The 21,327-nt window shown below is 46.1% G+C and overlaps 1 protein-coding gene across 2 annotated transcripts; it reads right to left on the bottom strand.

Moving 5' to 3' along the window:
* Positions 1-1,898: 1,898 nt before the first annotated feature.
* hectd2 (HECT domain containing 2) lies at positions 1,899-20,236 on the bottom strand. Of its 2 annotated transcripts, none has more exons than XM_062475189.1 (21): positions 19,696-20,236; positions 18,811-18,937; positions 17,415-17,565; positions 17,197-17,299; positions 16,356-16,445; positions 16,152-16,216; positions 16,006-16,051; positions 14,051-14,160; positions 13,811-13,959; positions 13,592-13,715; positions 13,187-13,283; positions 12,993-13,100; positions 12,373-12,505; positions 11,831-11,919; positions 10,039-10,197; positions 7,902-7,976; positions 7,697-7,784; positions 7,414-7,520; positions 3,535-3,650; positions 3,222-3,365; positions 1,899-3,113 (listed from the first exon to the last, which is right to left on the bottom strand). In XM_062475189.1, the coding sequence occupies exons 1-21, from the start codon at positions 19,786-19,788 to the stop codon at positions 2,993-2,995; spliced, it is 2,295 nt and encodes a 764-aa protein (XP_062331173.1). In that variant the 5' UTR covers positions 19,789-20,236; the 3' UTR covers positions 1,899-2,992. The 2 variants fall into 2 exon arrangements, with proteins under 2 accessions (XP_062331173.1, XP_062331174.1); XM_062475190.1 differs by having other exon boundaries at positions 17,415-17,553.
* Positions 20,237-21,327: the final 1,091 nt, after the last annotated feature.

Here is a 21,327-nt window from a genome sequence, read left to right as displayed (position 1 = left end):
GAGGGTTAGAGACAGGAGGTTAGACTGGATTAGGACAAAAAGCATGGAGAGGGTGAGATAAGAAGGAGAGGGAGAGAGGGTTGCGTTCCAACAGACAGATTCAGGCCAGGCTGCGACGCGTTCTTTGTCGCCAGACAAAGACAAACAGCCAGACTGCATAGTAGCTGTGGAAACCAACTGTCGATCTAGAAAAAAGTATTTGAGAAAGGGCAAATAAACTGCAGATGAAGAAAAGTGTAGATGAAGCCCACAAACTGTTTTATGGTCATAGTGTTGGCTAATGAGGAACCAAACTGCTCAAATGTATCAGCAACTTTGTTGTCCATGAGGGGTGATTGTGAGGGGTGATTATTAGTGCAGAAGGAACAGCATTCTTCTTGCACAGAAAACTGACTGCCATCAATCAGGTGATTCCAGCTGCTCTGTAATAGGTTGGTCTCTGCTACCATGGGAAATGCAGTTTCTGTCTGATTCACTGAGAAAGAATGCATGAATCAGCACATTTTTGTCGCAGATCCTTTTTTAAATAGAAACGGATATTTACTTTAAAAGACATTAACTATAATACATTGTGTATAAGGTATACACAGTATATTTATATACGGTACTCAGTAAGTATGTGCTTTACTTCATCTTTGATGACAACATATGCACTGCACAGACAACATATGCACTGCACAGCTAACCAATCACGCCATTTCCTGGTTCTTTATGCAATGTTTAGTCATGACATGTCCCTCAGCACAGTCTGGGCCGGTCCTGGCTGTGTTCTGTAACACCGTGTACCCAGAAGCATACGGAACATATGAGTTCATATGAAGCTGCCTGTTGTTGGCTGGGCGGGGGAGCTCTGCAGCAGTGGAGGAAGGAGAGCTTGGAACAGTCCTTGTTCCTCTGTACAAACACACTTTAGACCTGGTGCTGTTTGCAGGACATGTACTGGGAAGCATTGCGTGGACACGCTCCTCTTGAGACGGTTATAGACCATGAGAGAGAAAATGGGGTAAACCAGAACAGAACGTTTAAGGACTTATACTTAATAGTAATTTGTCAAAAATGTATGTTCAGCCCCCCAAAAAATGCCTTTAAAGAAGTACATGATCAGAAGACAGTAAACAGCATTGTGTAGATAGGTTTAGTCAACAAAGTGGGCTCTTTATGTCGGTATCAGGATTCTATTTCTGTAAGTCTGTTGTATCTGGCAGCCCTACCCTGCTATAGACCTGCTGTGTTCTACGTGTCTCTCTTCTCTTAGGTGTGCTGGGGCCTGATCATGGACAGCATACAAGCACCAGTGTTGAGTCAATATGTGGGCCCTTGCCCCACAACCAGCCTCAACCACAAGCACTGGTCCCTTCCTCATCGTCTCATCCCCAGCCTTCACCCCCAGTCCCCAGGGCAGCCAGCCGCCCACTACCCCAGCCCCAGCTTCAGCTTGTGGCAGTGGCCTCAGCCCTCCCTCCATCCCAGGTAACTTCATTGGGACATATCTTTCTGTCCTCCAGTGACCTTTATATGGGAAGGGCAGCATCTTGTCACCATACATACCTGCCAATCCAGCATGTGATGAACGACAGCAGTATTTCAGAGCGTTCTAAACTTGCCTCTGGAAGAATGTGGTGTCACAGACATGGTCAGTCGCCAAAGATAAGAGAGTCTGGGTGGGTGTCCAGTTTTTCTTGTCCACTCTCACACTGGCCAGAAATAACCTTAGATAAGGAATAACTGCATTGTATGTACCAGTGGTTGGCTTCTTAAATCTTCTTTCCCTTGCAACAGCACATTATTTCACACTTCTTAGACCGACTACTAAATGTTACTAAATGCAAATCACAACTAGCATTGGGGGAAAAAAAAACTTTACTTAAAACCCACAAAAGATTCTTACACAAGAAAAGTAAACAAAGAAGCTTTTATTAGCTTGGAAACTCTTTCACATGACCATACAGTACAGGACGTGGATAACCTGAGAGTGGACGCTGCAATCACACTAAGATATTACATATAGAACACCAAGATGCTACATAATAACATGTCTAATAGCAACATGACTGACAACTACTCTCACGTTCCCATACAGAATTACACATTTGGTGCACAGTGACTATCAACAACAAATGTTACATGTACATTTCTATGGCACAACCTTCAGTAACATTTCATATCATCCTACATAGTATGACAAACTACTGAACAACTTGGGAGATTAATTTCCCTCTCTGGTCCCAACATTTAAAAGCCAGAAAGGATCGTCAGATCATAATACTCTGGCACACAAACTGCCTCTTCCAATATGGTCCCAACATTTCTGAGGCCAAGCAAATATATATTAGTTTAAATATGTTAAGGTTTATTCTTTATAATTTACCAGCGTCAGAGCGTGACTGAGTTTATTCTTCCAGGCATGCAGGCCTTGGTCAGGGAGAGGCGTAGCTCTGGTTGGTTAGCTAAAGGTTCTCTGTCTCTTTAAGAAAGTCACACCACCCTCTTGCAGAACGTTCTTCAAACTACTTTAACACACACAGTTATTCCTACACACACTCACACACCCTCCTACCGGCACACCAAATTACAGTACACACACACACACACATTCCTATCATATCCCACATTGAGGTCATGTCTTTAAAAAGCCACACGGCAGTTCTGTTACAACGCGCACCCCCCTTCCCTGTGTCCAGTCTGGTATCAATAAGCCAGAGCTTAGTGGAACACTAGCTAACTACCTGGCAGGGCTGCCAGTCTCTGGAAAGTGTGACCTTGATATGCCTTCAGGGTCTTACAGTAACAGGTGACTTGTTGAGCAATATCTCTTTGAGTAGTGGGTAACAGGCAGGTGCGTGTCCAGACATGCCATGGGTCACCTGCATGTAGACATATCTCATGACCGCAATCCCTGGCAGTCTCTCAAGGTGTGGAAATGTCTGTGTGCACTGGTGCACCTGTGTGATTGTGTGTCGAAGAGTGTGTGTGTGTGCCCGCGCATGGGAGGTTACTCCAGGCCGAAGCCCTCTGAGTTGGACATGGCGATGGTTATTTTCTGCTTGAGCTCCTTCTTGGTCTTGTACGGAGGCAGGCAGATCTGGTTGAAACAGGTGTGAGAGACCGGCAACCTGGGGACGCCAGAGGGATGATGAACATAAACAGACTGACAGGCAGGTGGACAGACTAACGGTCAGACAGACAGACAGACCGACCGACAGAGAGGTCTCCTTCCTCACCAGTCCGTGGAGACGTCCATCCGGGAGATCTTAAAGTTGAGGTCGGCCACACCCCCTACTGGCACACGGTCACTTCCTGTGGAGAAGTGCAGCAGCTTCTTCTGCATCTCGGGAGGAAACGCCAGCACCACCTCCCAGAAGGCCCTGCAGTGTGTGTGTGTGTGTGTGTGTGGGGGGGGGGGGGGGGGGGGGGGGTTAGGGGGCAGGTGTTACAGAGGCCTTTATTGTCTTGATATCCAATGTATCATTAGTCATTTCTATTCCTGTCTTGGGCATCAGTAATGCAAGGAGAGTATAGACGATGGTATGATACCTGACAGTGGGATCAGTCTTGCTGTAGCCCTCATACTGGGCCAGTCTCTGCAGGGTGCTCATGTCCAGGTTAGGACTGCCACACACCAGCACCTCCACCTCCTCTGGACGCAACAGCTGGTAGGACCACAAACACAATCTCTGTTACAATCTTGACCACTCCCCAACCACTATACAACCACCACTGTTAAAGTCATACAGGTTTAGGTTGGTTTAGGTGCAGTTCTACTGACGTGTGTGAAGCCCCCTGTGACCATTTTTGTAAAAAAGGCGATGCAAATAACATTTGATTTGATACTCAGACCTCGTGCATACAGCAGAATGGAATTCAAGATCAACTTCCTGTTCAGTTTTAGACCCCATTATACCTTAGTCATGCGTCCTCCTCAGTAGAGACTCTCTCTATGTAACCTTCACTCTACAAAATGTATATATCTTGGCATCAGTTCACTTCGCTAAAGTGGTTCAAAATGGGAGTTTATTTACATTTACTGCAATGTATAATGCATCAGATCAGATGAATGCATGGATATGATATGTGCTTAGCTTCATGTTCCAGGTCTGATCTGATTGAGTTTGTCCTGTGAGGGGCCACAACGTCCTTGACCAGGTTCGATCCAGCTGGGCCGGTCCTAACCTGTTATCACCTCCCAGCCCACAGCCTTATCACTGCTCGGAGCAAGGCTCCGATGGCTCCCAACACAGACACGCCCTCTGTCTCTCACCCTGTCTCTCTCTCTCTCATTGTCACCGTCTCTCTCTCTCTCTCTCTATCTCTCTCTCACTGTCACCGTCTCTCACTCTCTCTCTCAGCCTGACTCTCACTCTCCCCCTGTCTCAGCCTTTCAAATAACTCTCTCCCCCTCTCTCCCCCTCACTGTCACCCTGTCTTACCTTCCCATCCACTCTCACCCTCTCTTACACAATCTCTCACACTTTCACCATATATGTCACCCTCCCTCCGCTTACCTTTCCTATCCCTATTCCTGTGCCTCGTACCCTACCCCCTCTATCTACCATCCACTTCCCTATTCCTCCATTCCCCTGCCTCGTGCCCTCCCCCCTCCACCTTTGCTCCACTTTCCAATTAAACCATTCTCCTCCTTCAATCCCCACCCCAGTTCCCGGGCCTTTAACTTATACAACACGGCTTGTTCAGGCCCTAGGATTACCCATGGCAACATCCCCCCAGTAGAAGGTCAGGGCAGGCTAGGGTTACCAAAGCACCCTCCAACACACCTCCACCTCTCCCTGACACACCCTTCCCCCAACCCCTGCCAATTACCCTCCCCCACCCCTCCCCCAAAACCTCTTTTGCAGCTGACGGTCGGGTAGATTGTGGTCGCTTACGTAAACACAGAGAGTTTAGACAACTGTTGCATGAGAGGAGGAGGAGGAGTGGGGCTAATTGCTTTCCCTAGTGCTAAAATATGTTCAGCCCTCTATGTCTTGTAACTGACCAACTTAGGTGCTGGTGCATGCCACATGCATATACACACATCGATACACACCGCGGAAACACACACATGCACCTCCATTCACATATACATACACAAACAAGCATAATGCACACTCACACAAACACACACACACACACGTCTGAGAATCAAGGGTATAAAGATAAAAATCCTTTGGTGTGGTTAAACTGATGACATTACAGGCTACCTAATACCAGAAGAGCTACAGGATCTTCTGTCAGGGCAGATAGGTGGCCCTGGGGCTAGTAGCCATAACAACAACCCCACAGAAGAGCTCCCCCACCCCCTCATGTCATCTGGTAACAGTGAGGGGGATTAGGTTCTCATTAACCCTCCAAGAGAAACCCTTTTAAACCCTCCTGAAACTCCTTAAGGCTGCAGCACTGGAAACGCTGACTGCTGTCCGTCCAGTTTAGCTGAGCTACTGTGGCACACTACCAAGTGTTTCAGTAGCAGACCCAACAGTGGGAGGGGAGGAATGCTGCTTCACTGGACACTGTGCACACACACACACCAAGTTACTTTTCTTACTTAAGGATTCGGTACTTCTGGATTCGGTACTTCTGTACATGCTGGTTTGCTGAAAACCACTGAGACATGAACTGAACTGAAACACACATACAAACAAACAGTTTGGAATCGGGCTTGTAATCAGAAGGTTGCCAGTTCAATTCCCCGTCATTCCCCCCCAAAAAATGACGTTGTGTCCTTGGGCAAGTCACTTCACCCTACTTGCCTCGGGGGAATGTCCCTGTACTTACTGTAAGTCGCTCTGGATAACAGCGTCTGCTAAAATGACTAAATGTAAATGTAAACAAACTATGGAACGTTCTCTGATGGATGAATACAGCGAACGGCTATAATTAATGTTTAACAGTGCAGGTTTGAGGTTGAGATGGCTGTGGCGCAACAGAAATGCACTTCATGGCCTCAGTCACGTACACACACGCTGAGGGATGATCCAACTACCTAATATTGATCTCGAAGGTGTTGCTTCGAAGCAAAAACCGACAGGAGTCTTCCATCAGTCTGACTGCTGTCATACCTGAGTTAGGTTTATAGAGCATCACACTGCTGGACCACAGTGAACTGGAGGGTTTGTGTAGAGGAAGAACGCCTGCAACACTCATTTCCAACCACACGTTGTGGCAGCTCACTTCTCTACGTAGCTACTTTACTCTCACACAAAGCATTATTATACAAGCGGTACAACAACACCAGCCTACAGTGTGTCTCGTGTACAAACACGTAGGAGTCTGCTCCAACAGGCAGTCTAGCTGCAGTTCATTAAACAGTGGTCTGACCCAGACAAACCATATAGACAGATCATAGACAGGGCCCGGGTGTAAAACTCTGCAGGGTTGTGTGAGTCTTGAGACTGTGGCTCTGTGGAGCCCCTGATTGATATGCATGGCTGGGAGTCCTGCCTCTGTACAGTGGGGCAGGGAGCGCAGAGGGTTTCTATAGGGCTCCAACTCTCTCATTGCTCAGGCCTGCCTCTCTGTTTGCTGCAGCAGCCTGGATACTGACTGGAGACAGGGACACACACACGCACATGCAGGCAGACGCACACACACACACACACTCACAGTTTGCCCACATGATCACAGTGGGTGAACAGGCACACATACACACAAGCACATACTTGCACACAACTTAGTCACACAACGCGCATGCACACACACGCACGTGGGGGTAATGGAGAAAACAACCAATAAACACCCAAGCACGTACGCACCGATGCACATAGACAAGAATGCACACACACAACAGATACACGCACCCAATTACGCACACAACTTCAACCATTAGAAAACGGTGCCAAGAGAGGGGGGCGGGGTACCCCTGTGAACACATTTAGCACGCCCAGAGAAACAGTAGGCTCTCTCACACACGTGCATGTGCGCACGCACACACAGACAAACACACACTGAGTTTCCACTGAAACTAACATGCACGAGTGGTTAAAAACACTCAACACACCCACAAATCCACAGAAATGCACGCACACACTCACACACAGGCACACACACTCACACACGCACGCACACATCCCCCAGCTCTTTCACTTCTTTCCGCTCGGCCTACCCAGGCCTCCCTGCTGCTTGGTCTGGAAGTTTCGAAGAGCTCTGAGCAGCTAGAGACATGACACCACCTGGCCTCTGTCCTGGGAACCTCCCCCACTCACTGAGAGAGGGAAGGATATCCACAGGAACTCCTATCCTCCTCACATTTCCCGAGCAGCTCGACCCTCAGTAACACACAAACTATCTTTGTTGTGTTTTTTGTCTGTTGGATTATATAGTATGCTATATTGTATTATATTATATATAATGAATCTATAATGAATTCATCCAGTATGCAAGAACTCAAATGTTTCCCAGAGTCATCCAAGCCCTCACCATGAGTGCGTCTGAGGAGCAGACACTGTGGAAGCCGTGGTAGAAAGCAGCAAACTGGCGGAAGATGGACTTGTTCAACAGGAAGTCTATGTACAGCTGGACAAACTCTGCAGGGATGGAAGACACATCACCACATCATCATCATGAGGAGGTCTATCAGTCCCACTGTATGTCATGAGCAGTGATCTGAATGAAATGGTTAAGGGATGAGAAATCGCCTTGCATGCAACTGGTTGAGGAGGTGCTTTAGCTCATGGTGAAGCCACCAGTATGGTTCATTTACCTTTCCTGTTCTGGTTGGTGACTGGGATCTTGTCTCCTCCAGACTTCAGGTTGTAGGACTTGACGATTCCCAGTTCCTCATGGCAGACCTGTCACATTATCGTCATCATCACCATCTTCATCGTCACCATTGTTATCATCGTCATCATCAACTTTAACTCTATCACACTAGATACAAAGCTGTGTGTGTGTGTGTGTGCTCCTACCTGGAAGCTCATACAGAAGTCCTCCTCTATGTTGCCTTCATAGTTGAGGAGCTCAGCCAGACCTCGAGCTAGGTCCTGAAACCCATCACCACTGTGTTACTGACATACTGCACCTTTAACCACATCTATGTCCTTGAGCACGTCACCACTGTGTTATCGACATACTGCACCTTTAACCACATCTAAGTCCTTGAGCACATCACCACTGTGTTACTGACATACTGCACCTTTAACCACATCTATGTCCTTGAGCACATCACCACTGTGTTACTTACATACTGCACCTTTAACCACATCTATGTCCTTGAGCACATCACCACTGTGTTATCGACATACTGCACCTTTAACCACATCTATGTACTTGAGCACATCACCAATGTGTTATCAACATACTGCACCTTTAACCACATCTATGTCCTTGAGCACATCACCACTGTATTACTGACATACTGCACCTTTAACTAGATGCCTGCATCTCTAGTTTGCTATTCAAACACTTGCTTTTTATCTTTCTATAAGAACTGTAACAGCGCCAGAGTTATAAAGCATGAGCTGACTTCACAAATCAAAGGAGTTTTAAACACACTATGCTAATGTTGCCAGTGGAAACCCCAGCCTGCGCAACGTCACCTTTACAGTTTTAACGAAGGGAAAATGTGACTAGCAGATTACTTCACTTCTTTCTCTATTCATTGATTCCCTTTTTCATCCCCTGTTCCTTGTTTCTTTGCTGGATCCTACAACAAAATGTTCCTGGCAGTACAGTGGAAACAGCACAACTAGAAGGATAGTTAGTTCTCCCTCATACAGTAGCCATGCACAGGTATGTGGGATGGACTGGATCTTGTGAGTCATTACAGTGACTTGGCTTTTCAGAGAGAGGTGGAGAAGGTTAGCCCTTCTCATCTGAGTCAAATCCAGTCCAACAGTTGGTTCACAAAGTCCAAAGTCAAACTGACAATGCACTATTTAGAACATAGTTACATAAGTGTTTCTTCCTAATAAGGAATTTCCAGTGGCAGCTTTATTGTATTAAATAGTAAGTGCAAATATACATGTTCTGCTATTTTTCCATGTGATATAAGCTTCTTAAATGACTCAAACTGGAAACCATACAACATGATCTATTTGGATCACTGGACAGACGTTAGAAATATTTTTTACAAAATAATTTGTTTTGGGAATTGTGTTCCAATTCTAGTGGAGAGAGTGTATGCCCAAAATAGAGATAAACACATGTAGAGGCTGTTATATAAGCCTGGAGGCCCATGGCCAGCTGCCCAGCTACACACACAAACACACACACCAACATCTGGCCTCAGCAAGACTAACTTGACAAATCCCACAATTTGGAGACAGTCATACTCTTGTATCATACACAATGAATATCTGACACTACTCAAATATCAAAATTAATAATTTGTATTAGTATCTGGCTTGATTTAGATAACATAATAGAATCCGGGAAAGCATGACACAACAAATTGTTGCATGTTCTTAGTTTGTCAAGCTCAGTGTGCGGTTTAAAAGTGAAGCATCAGAGCCCTCTGCTGGTAAGTAAAAGGAACATACACTATTTATTTAACTCCTCATTTATTCAAAGTGATATAATATTACGTTTTTATGCTGACTCAGCAGTGAGAGCTGTGAATCTGACACCTCAGCCTCAGTGTGTGAGTGTGTTTATGAGTGTAACTGTGTGTGTGTTTGAGCATGTGTGTACGCTGTGTGTACGCTGCGTGTACAGATTGCTCCTATCCCACTCCTGTGCCATGCTCACACTTCAGCACCTCCTCATGAGTCATCTGCCCGTGCCACAGTCCTATTACCAGCATCACACTCTGCTGTGGCCAGGTACTAATCACACTGCCAGTGCAGAACTCCTTCCAGCACCCCCCCTCTTGACACCCAGTGGATAATTGTTAACAAAGTATGGAGAACTTGACCGACTGTTCTAGCTTGGGTCAAAAGCGGGTTCACCCTCTTCCCTTCATTATATTAAGACCAATGATATCATCTCAAAATGACACTGCAACTCTGACCAGTCAATGCACCAACCCAGATATATCAAGTATACTTTAAAGACAGTATGTTACTCAGAAGTACAATTTGACCGGGGGGGGGCAAAGTTACATACCGGCATGACCTGCTGCAGGTCGTCCAGGGAAAGTGTTGCCATGCCGACAGGAGCGTCTGGATTGCAGGGTGGAACCGGTGGGGTTAGAAGCTTCTTGTAGACACAGGGCGGAAAGCGGATGTCCAAAGTGATGCTGTTGTACACAGCTAGGCCCATCAGCTGTTATACAACCAGTTAAGGTTAAACAACAGTGGCAATGCAACATGCACACACATACACACAGGAAATAGGGAGGCCCACGGGCAGTGAGGTGGGACTGGGGAAGGAAGTTAGGCCTGGGGAAGGAGGTGGGGAGGAAGTCGGGACTGAGAAAGGTGGGGAGAAGGAAAGAGGTAGGGAAGGGGAGAAGGAGACAGGGAAGGAGGGGAGACTGAGGGAAGGAGTTTGGGACTGGCAAACGTGGGGGTGGGGAAGGAGGTGGAAAAGGAGAGACGGTAGAAAAAGGAGAGAAGGTGGGAGTGGGGAGGGCCTCTGGCAGCTGCTACTGGCTGCTGTCTACATGTGGAGACCAGATGGAACTACAGACTAGAGGAAGGGGGAGGAGCTAGTGCTATATACATAGCAGTACATTCAGGGAGAGAGAAAACAGATAGATGGAAAACTAAAGAGAGAGAGAGAGAGATAAAGGCAGTAAGAAGAGAGAGACCCAGATTGGAAAGAGAGAGAGAAACAATGGGGGAGAGAAAAACGAGAAATAGAGAGAGGGAAAGAGAGAAAGAAAGAGAGAAAGAATATAGGGAGACTCATATGGGAATGAGAAAGAGAGAAATTAAGGCTGTCCCCTTAAAGCCCGGGGCAGTATGCTAGCTAGGTAGACAGCAGTTTAGAAACAGTCTGAGGGTTCCTGGCATGGCCATCAGGAACATTCCACAGGAACTGAAGATGAGACTGAGCTGCGGCAGACCTAGGACACCGCACAACTATAACTCTCCTTCATCTCTCCATCACACACCACAAGCCCCATCAAGCCCGTCCAGAAAGAGAGCACAAACACACACAAATGCACTATGACATTACAAGCTGTGTGTTTCTGTCTCTCTATCTCTGTTCTCTTTCTGCAACTTTTTTTCTACCATCCTCCTTATCCTCTCTTTCTTTTCTTTGCTCCCCTCTCTCTCTCTCTCTCTCTCTCTCTCTCTTTCCTTCTGTCTGGCACCCCTCCTTTGACTCTTTTATTCTGATCTCCCTAAAGTGACATGGCACTTTTCTATTTCTTCACATCAGCTTGTGTCCCAGACAGCGTGTTATGTACAGACATAGACTGACAGGCAGACACACACATTCACACACACATACACAAAGAGACAAATTCAGAAACCAGAGACGGACGGACAGAGCCACCTCTGTGAGAGGTGAGGTGGAAGGGAAGTGGGCAGGACAACGTGTCCGAGGAGAGGAGACAGTGAGCAGGGTGATGGCACGACAGGAGCCCTGCTGGCAGGCTGGTTCCCTCCCTGCCCCTCATCTCTTCTGTTGTGATTGTGCAGCGAAGCAAGGCTGGTCAGCCGCAGAGAGAAACACTGCCACATGAACACTGCTCCACAGATGACAGGCTACCGCATAAGACCAGATATACACACACACACTACCACAGCTAAGATGAGCTACTGTAATGTTAACATAGTGCCTTTCATCACAACATTTCTCTGTTTACAGTTAAATTGAGTAGGCCCATAGACTTGGCAGCATTTAATCTAGAGACACAGGAACTGGATCTAGACATTGATAGGCTGTTAACACTTCCTCCCTCACTGATAGGTTGTAAACATCCCACTATAGAATCAAAGGATACAGCACCAACCAATCGGAACTCAGAGTTGTTGTCACACTTCCAGCTGCTGAACCAGTGACAGTGGGAGTCCTTCTGGAATGTAAACATGCCTGGAGAGAAGGACACACAAAAAAAACACATAAAGCTGTAAAACATATGTCCAGATATGACACAGAACACACACAGTCATACACAATCTCTCTCTCTCTCTCTCTCTCTCTCTCTCTCTCTCTCTCACACACACACACACAAACACAATCTCTGACCTGGGAGGGAAGACTAACACTGTCAGAGAGCATGAGTTTCTTTTTCCAGAATCTAAGAGTCCCTGAGAGAATGAGTGTGTCTATTAATAAAGTAGTCAGCAGCGGCTGGTTTTCTCTGTCATGGGAACCTTCAACAGGCATGAGAACTAAGTCTAGTGTGTGTGTGTGTGTGTGTGTGACTGTTCAGTGAACAATGTGTGGGTGTGAGAAAGTAAGAGCAAATGGAGAGCTTGATAAATAATCGCTATTTGTATTCTTCTAGAAGAAAAAGAGCAAACATTGTCTCGTCTGTCGTACCATAGTCCATGTGAAAAATCTGACGAATCAGGAGGAGGAACCACTCCTTGGTGAGTCCGCCCATGTCTAGCCCCGCCTCTCCGACAAAGGTCACTCTTAGCTTCTTCTTCAGGTCTGCACGGTTTCTGGTCAACTGATAAATAACAAAGCAAGATGGTGGTCAGATGACACATTCAACTCGAACATGAAAACCAACAGTGGCTATTATTGAGCCAATCACTGTGACAAAACTTGGTAAGGTGGCCAAGATCATTTAAGGTTTTGTTACATCCAAGATGGGGTTTCTCTGGGAGAATCTACATTTCCTCTTTGGTTCCAGCCTTCAGAAGACTGAGAGAACTGAAGACGTGATCTCAGGACAGTGGAATCCTCCATGATTCACAATCTGTGTTAGCATCACTGCTCAGCCCAGCTACAGTTATCATGACATCATAGTTAGCTCCAGACTTCAGCTCATCCACAGTGCTAACATTACATCATTGTTAGCTCCAGACCTCAGCCCCTGCTACAGGTCTAACACTCTGGCAGACAGGACCATGAGTGTGCTGCTGTTACCTAATGTGGGTTTATGTGTACGGTGGGGGTTGCACGTGTGTGTGTGTGTGTGTGTGTCTGATTACCTCATCAAGTGAGTCTGCTACCAGCTGCAGCCGCCTGACCCTGATGTTGAGGAAGAGAAGGCTCATGTCCACTCTCTGTCTACGACTCACCTTGTCCACCAGACTTTGCTGAAACACACAGCAGATACACTGCTTTTAGCCAGGTGTAACCACAGTGCATACTCGGTGTACAGTTGTGTGTGTCTTTGACTTACCCTGGCAGTGCTGATCATTTGTTGTTCTGAGTCTCTCTGGATGATGGCTTTCTTCACCCCAGCAGATAGGATGAAGGGGAATTGACAGAAGGTGAACCTTGGGGACAGATCATGAACACATTGAGACTCAAGACCCTATTTCGCAGGTGAAGAGCAATGAGAAACCTGTAGTACATAGAATAGTAGAGAATGTCTGAAACAATAGGAGAGGCCTTCAATAGGAGAGGCCTTCAATAGGAGAGGCCTTCAATAGGAGAGGCCTTCAATAGGAGAGGCCTTCAATAGGAGAGGCCTTCGATAGGAGAGGCCTTCAATAGGAGAGGCCTTCAATAGAAGAGGCCTTCCTCGTATAGCTAGCAAGAGGCTGCCTCCTAGCTCCTGGTGGAGCTAGCAGGAGAGTCTGACCTGGTGGAGGGGCCCTGGGCCTGCCAGGAGCGGTAGTCCTCCATGTAGTCGGTCAGCTCCAGACTGGGGTTGTAGAAGTCTGCGTAGGGCAGCAGAGGACGACTGGACAGGCTGTTGGCTGCATCTGCAGAGGCAAGGAACCACAGGGTCAGAGGTCAGCGGTCAGAGTTCAGAATCAATGAGCTTGGGAAAGAGGTGGAGGTGGTTCTAGGGACTCACTAAGCAGAGAGAGGACTTTGGTGGCGGAGGGGATCCACCAGGAGCACTTGGCCAGAGGCGGAAGCTCCTCCGGCTTGGAGGGGAACAGGCGAGTGGAGATGAAGAGATGCACACGCTCCACAAGGTGCTTCAAGCGCTTAGAAGACAGTCTGGAGCAAAGCACAGCTTGATCAACACTCCTCATCAGCAGCAGAAACATATTACGGACAGGCGGACGGACGGACGGACGGACAGACTCACTTCTTCAGCCAGTGCATTAAGACATACAGATCTGCCTCGGCCAGCGCTGCCACTTGTCTCAGTAGATGAGCATAGATGACATAGGTGGCTGGACTGGTACACTGGGGGTTCTGGAAACAAGGGAGGAGGGGGTGACAGACAGTAACAGAGAGAGGCAGAGTGAGAGAGCAAGAGAGAGCGAGAGGGAGACATTGACAAAGGGTGATAAAGAGACAGAGAGGGCAAGAGAGTGGGAGTAAAAGAAAGAGAGGGTTGTTTAAATAGAGCTCCGTCAGAAAGGAAATATGTGTTTTTCATTGCGACGGGGCAGCGAGACGTCTGGTTTGTAATAAAGAGGCTGAGACAGATTGGCATGACCGAGCAAACCAGACTGCTCTGCTCCAACATGACCTCATCTGCTACTGCAGGGGATGGGGAGAAAGGGAGAGAGAAAGAGGGGGATCATGAAGAAAGTACAGAAAGTAGCTGGAGAGGGGGAAGAGAGTGGGAACAGAGAGAGGGGACAGAGAACAGGAGAGGGGGAGGTAGAGGGGGAGATTTGACATGGAGATGAGGGAGAGAGGAGTGTAGAAAGCGGGTAGCGGGGGATAGAGGTACTGGGGTAAAACGAGAAGCTAAAGAGAGAGAACAGGAGGGGAGAGAGAGAGAGACAGAAACAGAGAATAGAGGGGAGAGTCACACAGGCACATACATCCAGATGGAGGGGGGAAGGAGGGCGCAAGCTCGAGAAAAAAGGTCAATTTTAATAGGAAAAGCAGGTTTCAGGGTGACATCACCACCACACACTTCCACCCAGCCACTGCCCTCTGCCTTTTAACATCACACAGAATCGGCTGCTATGTGGGTCAGGCAGACCATCAAGGGCCCACACATCAATGCAGCAGACCACCATAATCACCTTCAGACTACATCTAAACCAGAGAGAGAGAGACAGAGAGAGACACAGAGAGAGAGAGAGAGGGAGAGAGAGAGAGAGAGAGAGAGAGAGAGAGAGAGAGAGAGAGAGAGAGAGAGACAGACAGACAGACAGACAGACAGAGAGAGAGAGAGAGAGAGAGAGAGAGAGAGAGAGAGAGAGAGAGAGAGAGAGAGAGAGAGAGAGAGAGAGAGAGAGAGACAGAGACAGAGACAGAGACAGAGAGAGAGAGAGAGAGAGAGAGAGAGAGAGAGAGAGAGAGAGAGAGAGAGAGAGAGAGAGAGAGAGAGAGAGAGAGAGAGAGAGAGAGAGAGAGAGAGAGAGAGAGAAAGAGAGAGAGCTTGGAGAGCTCAGTTAGAATCACAGTAAAACTGTTTTTACTATTTAACTCACTGCCCTGTTGAATTAAAGGAAACCATGTCTTTTAAGAAACAGAGAAAAGTAGTTTCCATCCTGTCTCCCAGACTCTGAGGCTGACGTTTATGTCCATATTTGGATGTTGCCGAGCCTGCCTTTCTAGCTCATGTGTGAAGTAAACACTTAGCTATCATTATGGAGAGGGTGGTGTGTCTGTGTGTGTGTCTGTGTGTGTGTGTGTCTGTCTGTGTGTGTGTATGTGTGTGTGTGTTTGAGTGTGTGTGTGTGTGCGCACGCCTGAATTATGACTGGAGCAAATGGTCCATGTGGTGAGAGAGGAGATCAAAAGTTTTCTCGAGTTTCTGACTGCCTTGCCAGTGACTCTGAGACTGTTATACTCAACACTGAATTTCTAAAATGACAGGACTTAACTGTACAGCACAAAGAGTACGTGTTTAAGTCTGTGTGTGTGCATGTGTGTGTTTCATGAAAAAAAACGATGTAACTTCTCTAATGAGGAAATTGCAGCTGTTTAAGGAAAGTACTCCATGTTCTACAGTCATAATGGCCTATTTATAGTCTGGCATGTGCTATCAGACATCAATTTGTCTGTGAGTGTGTGTGTGTGGTGTGTGTGTGTGTGTGCGTGTGTGCGAGTGTACATGCGAGAGAGAGCGGTTACCTGAACAAGGATGAAATAGGCCCTGAGATCATCTTTCGTCCGACGCCTGAAACAAAGGCCAGATATTTAAAGACGCCGTGTTTGCTACTGTAAGTACCAAGACGAGTGTATACATTTAAGTGTGTAACGATGCTCGACGCTCTCACCCCTTCCATTCTCTCAGCAGACAGTTGATGATGCCCTTGAGCACAGCCTTCTGGGTGTCAGGAGGCTGGAGAAGCAGCAAGAAATGTTCTCCGTTATTTAGACCCAGAGTGTGCTTTGCATTGGACATCAAATGCATCGACGATGACAGAATTCGTACTTTCCCTAGCATACGTCGTAACAAACGGTTATGTTAGTCAACGTACTGTGAGAGGTAGTGCATCGTAGACAGCATTGACAAACTTGGTGTTGATTCCTGAGTCCTCCGTCATGTTGAAAGGAGCATTTGCTTCTTTCTGAAAGGGAACATAAACACGTTTAGGCAGACACATGACACAGCCATTTTCTTTACCAGGCTGACTTCTTTACATAGTCCACACCACAGTTCCCCATTCACCAAGTCCAAGTCTCTACCATTAGACGAATGGGGCATTCTGGTTTTACAGACAGATAAGTCAGCCTCATGGTATAGCTCTAAACCTCTCAGTGTAAATGTCTTCCTGTATGTAAGACTCTGAGGGCTGTTAATGATGTTTTGACATCTCGACTCTCATGACCTCCATCAACTAACAACTACCGCCTGTCACCATAACAAGACATTTTACTAGCTATTACCTGCCCAACCCCCCACCCTTCATGACCATCCACTCCCTCTATACCTCTGTGCTCACAAGGAATGATCACCATGGAAACCAGGCACAGGTGCTGTTTTTTTAACAGCCTCCTGAATGACTTCATTCATTCATCTGCAGACTGAATAACAACTCGCTAAATGCCCCTTTTCCTGTGCCTCAGAAAGAGCCCATTCACACACTTAGCTCCAACCGAAACAATGACCACCTTCTGTTCCACCTATCAGCAGCAGATCACATTTAAAGAAATAATACTGAATTGTGCTATTTCAATTGTATATTAGGTCGTATTAAGGTAGGATAAAGTCAGAATAAAGCATGGATTAAAGCACACATGATAACTGTCCACTATTAGACAATCATGACACGCAGTCAGGATGGACCAGTTCACAGCCAGCCAATGGTGTCATCCCACCTTGAAGGCAGCGTTGAGTTCCAGGAAGGAGCCAAACGTGGTCCAGTAGAACTCATGGACCATCCTCCAGTCTCCTGAGACAGTGGCCCTGTCCATGTCCTCCCTGGACCAACACAACAGAAACACACACACTGTTGGACTGGATAGATCTGTTGTGATGATGATGATGATGATGTGTGTGTGTGTGTGTGTGCTTGTGTGCGTGTGTGTGTGCTCACAGGAACTCTTTGGTGGTCTTGGTTCGTAAAGGGATGACAGGTTCGGAGGAGAGGCGTGCCTTAACCTCTGGGGGCAGGATGTCGATGGTGATGCGGTGTTTCTGTTTGACCTCAGGACACAGGGGGGGCAGCTCTCTACCTGCAATATAACCTATTGTACATCAGTCATGTACTAAAGACTACAGCTACATCATACAAACTGTGCTTTACTTTGTATAAACCTCTCCTGTACGGTTCTACACAATGCTGTATCACAAGCTAATACATTAAATCACAACATCAAAACAGGCCGTGACACTGAAAGGCAATGGGTCCAAGTCTAAGTCTCCATATCTCCACTCACCACTGCATTGTCAACTAACAACTTTGAACGTCACATCTTAACATAGAGTTGGTCCATAAACTAGCCATATATGTGACTGGTCTGCAGAACGCGGGTTATTATCCAGAATAGCACATGTAGAGCTATGGTGGATTTAGACTGTGGTTATGGAGACCGTTTATGGATGTCGTGACTCAGATTCAGAGACAGTCCAGAACAAATGTGCTAGTCTGAGTAACAACCTTCAACAGCTTGTGTTGTGAAAACACTTCAGTCTGACTCAGCAGCTACACAAGACACAACTACAGATGCAAACACACATTCTGTGCGTGCACACACACACACACACTCTCTCACTCTGTTCATTCAGCTGCCACTATGCACAACAACAGACTTCTGCCTATTGCATCCAGAGCCACTTCCCCTCTGCAAAGAAAGGCCTGCCATGATAGTTGTCCTTAATCCTCTAATCTCCTTCAGCATCTTTCATCTGAGAGGAGCAGCTACCACACATCTGCCTCCCAGTTCTTGTCAGTTCATTCAAACCAGACGTCCGTCGTTCACTTTGAAATTCAAACAGACTCTTTTGTGAAACACAGTGAAAGAGATTCATCTTGAAAGCTCCTCACTGATGTTTCTAAATGTCAAAGTGCTCCTCTGTCTAGCACATCAGTGTTGTCATTGAGTGGAGCCCAGACAGTTGATAAACAACAGAACATCTGAATATGAATAAGAGGTGAGTGAACCAGCAGACAACACCTGGGAGGTTCATTAGCTTTAGAAGGAATTAGCTTTACATTATAAAGCACCCTTCGTAACTAAGGCTGTTACAAGCAAACAAGCTGCACAGAGACTGCACTTCTTACATCTAATTCCCACAATATAGTGGTGGTTTACTAAAGAGTTTGAAATCCAATAAAGATATTACCGCCAGTGTATACAAAACCAAGACACATAGAAGAACTGACATGCCATATCTTGGGTTGTATAAGGGTTTCAAAGTACCTTACTATGTCGGCCATTATGAATGTGTTGTAAACATGTTAACCTGTAGCTACAACAGATGGGACATACCATGTTTGATGCTGGGCAGGATAAAGGGGGAAGAAAGACAGCGACCAGCAGCATCTCTCTTCTGATTGGCTGAAGACATGAGACTGCTGATGGAGGGGTATGGCAGCTTTGGCCCTCGCTCTAAAACCTGTCACAAAACACATCAGTAATATCTGATCATTTATCAATTATAAATCAAGATTCTTCTTCTTTATTATACCCTCACACATTATAATATGTTTTGCACTCTCTAAAATGAAAACCCGCCATGGCTTTTCCACCATTGGCATGGATAGGTGATTTATAACAGTGATAGGTTACCTCCTGTGAACCCCCTGGATTTACTCATTTGTTATGTATTATTATAACTGCCTTCAAAACTAATCACCATACGCTAAATTAGGCTACTCAATTAGAAACCACATTAAAAACCACTGAAACCACAGCTATTTAGAGACTATTGGGCCCCTTTTATAGACCGCAGTGATAATGTTACTTCATCTGGTAGAAATGATGACTCACACAGTTCCAACAGTATATAGTTAGAGAACACAGAAAGAAGAGTTGGCCAAAACGTCCCACCCTAAAGTTTCAACACTGACACATTCTCCATAAGGCAAGCTCGGATATAATAAGGGGACATTTTACACAGGGTTAGGAATGTCTAGCTCATCTTTGAACATTTCCAAGAGGCAGCGAATTGAAAGTGAATGCATTTCCATACATCTCGCACTTCAGACGATAACGTTAATTGGCCAACAATATTGCTGCCAATTACACAAATTAGTTAGAAACAATATTTTATTGTGAAGCGGATGTCATATAATGTCTTTAAATAGTTTGTGGTCTTACAAGTGGATGCAACGCATCATATATCTATAGTCTTGGTAGGTATGCTATACTTACGGATGTGGAGTGATTGAAGATCGGGGGAAGTCTGTCTCTCTCCTTCTCCCTCTGACACAACGGCGTGTTATTCTCCCTCATATTCAACAGCATTTCTTTTGCTTGTCTCGTTTAAGTTGCAGTCACAGACATTTACGCTAAAGCATATGACCTAACAAAAAAGATACATAATACCCGCATACTCGTTAACAAAACATTCAAGAATCGGTATCTGTTATAAAGTAACATTTATGGACCGAAAAGGCTCCAAGTCTTCATGGCAAGCAGGTGAGTACTGTAGGCTCGCTCAAAAGTTGTCGAAGGCGCGCGGGCGGTCTGATGCTGCGAACTAGTATTAAACTCCGACGAGTCTGCGTCCAAATTATATTATCACTATTCTAACGAATTCTCTATACATACATAATTTCCAACGCAAGGAGTCTTATCGTCTAAGTCTGTAGCGCAGCTGTACACATGCGCCATATTGTTTGAAAAGTTCATAGTTACAAGCTTGGATACCAGAGTTGTCCTTACGTAAGCGCCCGACCCTCTCCGCGCCTCTGAAGTTGCCGTGTATGTACTGAACTTGAGTGAGAACTCAGCCCCTCCTCAGTCCCTCCACCCTGTTCTAGTGAGACTACGACGAAAATACTAAGAGGTCGGACGTGTTAATCTGTGGGGCGTTTGGCGGCTGCTAGAGATCACAGGTCAAAGGCAATCATATAATATATGAAATATTATTTCTCCCCTACTTTAGACTATGTAGTGGAAATGTTGTATTCTGCAAAAAAATTCGAAGAAATTTAAAGCAATTCAACCACTGGGCAAGCAGGATGTCTGCTCTTTCAAACATATTTTAAACCAGGTTCCAAACGTTAACCACTGGTGCTGTGTGACAGTGAGATAATTCTCTGTCTACATTGCATTTTGCTGATTTAAGTTAATAAGGACTCCTGTCTTGTCTTAACTTGCTCTACTCTAGTCTGTTGGACTGTCTGATACAGGTGCCAGCATTCATTATTTTTCATTTAGAATCACTGTCTACCTTGGTTCTAGACAGATGAGAAAGTATAAATACAGCCGTGGAACAGTCAAACTGGACTTCCCAGGTCCGTAAGGATCCTAGGTCTGTTAGGGTCTGACTCCAGCAGGGGGCAGAAGAGGCCTGTTTAGAGACAGCCTTCCACCGGTCCTATCAGCGCTGCCCCACAGTGCAGTTTTGTAATGTTCCAAATGGGGCTGGTAGTGTACCTTGAGTTAATTCAGTCAATAATTATGGACATTATTGATGCGTACCATCATCTGAAAAATAAACGGAAGGTCAAATCAAATAGGACATTGAATTACATTTCCAGAGCACAACACACATGCTGTGCATAGTTCAATATGGTCCCCTATGGTGAATCAAAACACCAAGGGACATACGAACCCTAAGCAGTCAAATGAATATACAGTATCTCCTGGCCTAACTCCTGTCAATCACTGCAGTCAGTTTTTGTCAGTGCAACCTCCAATCTTCCATGTTGAAAGAGGAAACCGGGCTTCTTGAATAGGGAGGTGATGTCAGAATGGCAACATGTTCCTCATGAATGTGGAGCACCTGATGGCTACCATGCTGGGTTGTCAAACATATCAACATGGTGTTGATGTTAT

This window comes from Osmerus eperlanus, chromosome 12 (genome assembly GCF_963692335.1).
Source record: "Osmerus eperlanus chromosome 12, fOsmEpe2.1, whole genome shotgun sequence".
Lineage (NCBI taxonomy): Eukaryota > Metazoa > Chordata > Actinopteri > Osmeriformes > Osmeridae > Osmerus > Osmerus eperlanus.
Note: the sequence above shows the minus strand (reverse complement) of the source record. Positions and strands in the feature narration are given on the sequence as shown.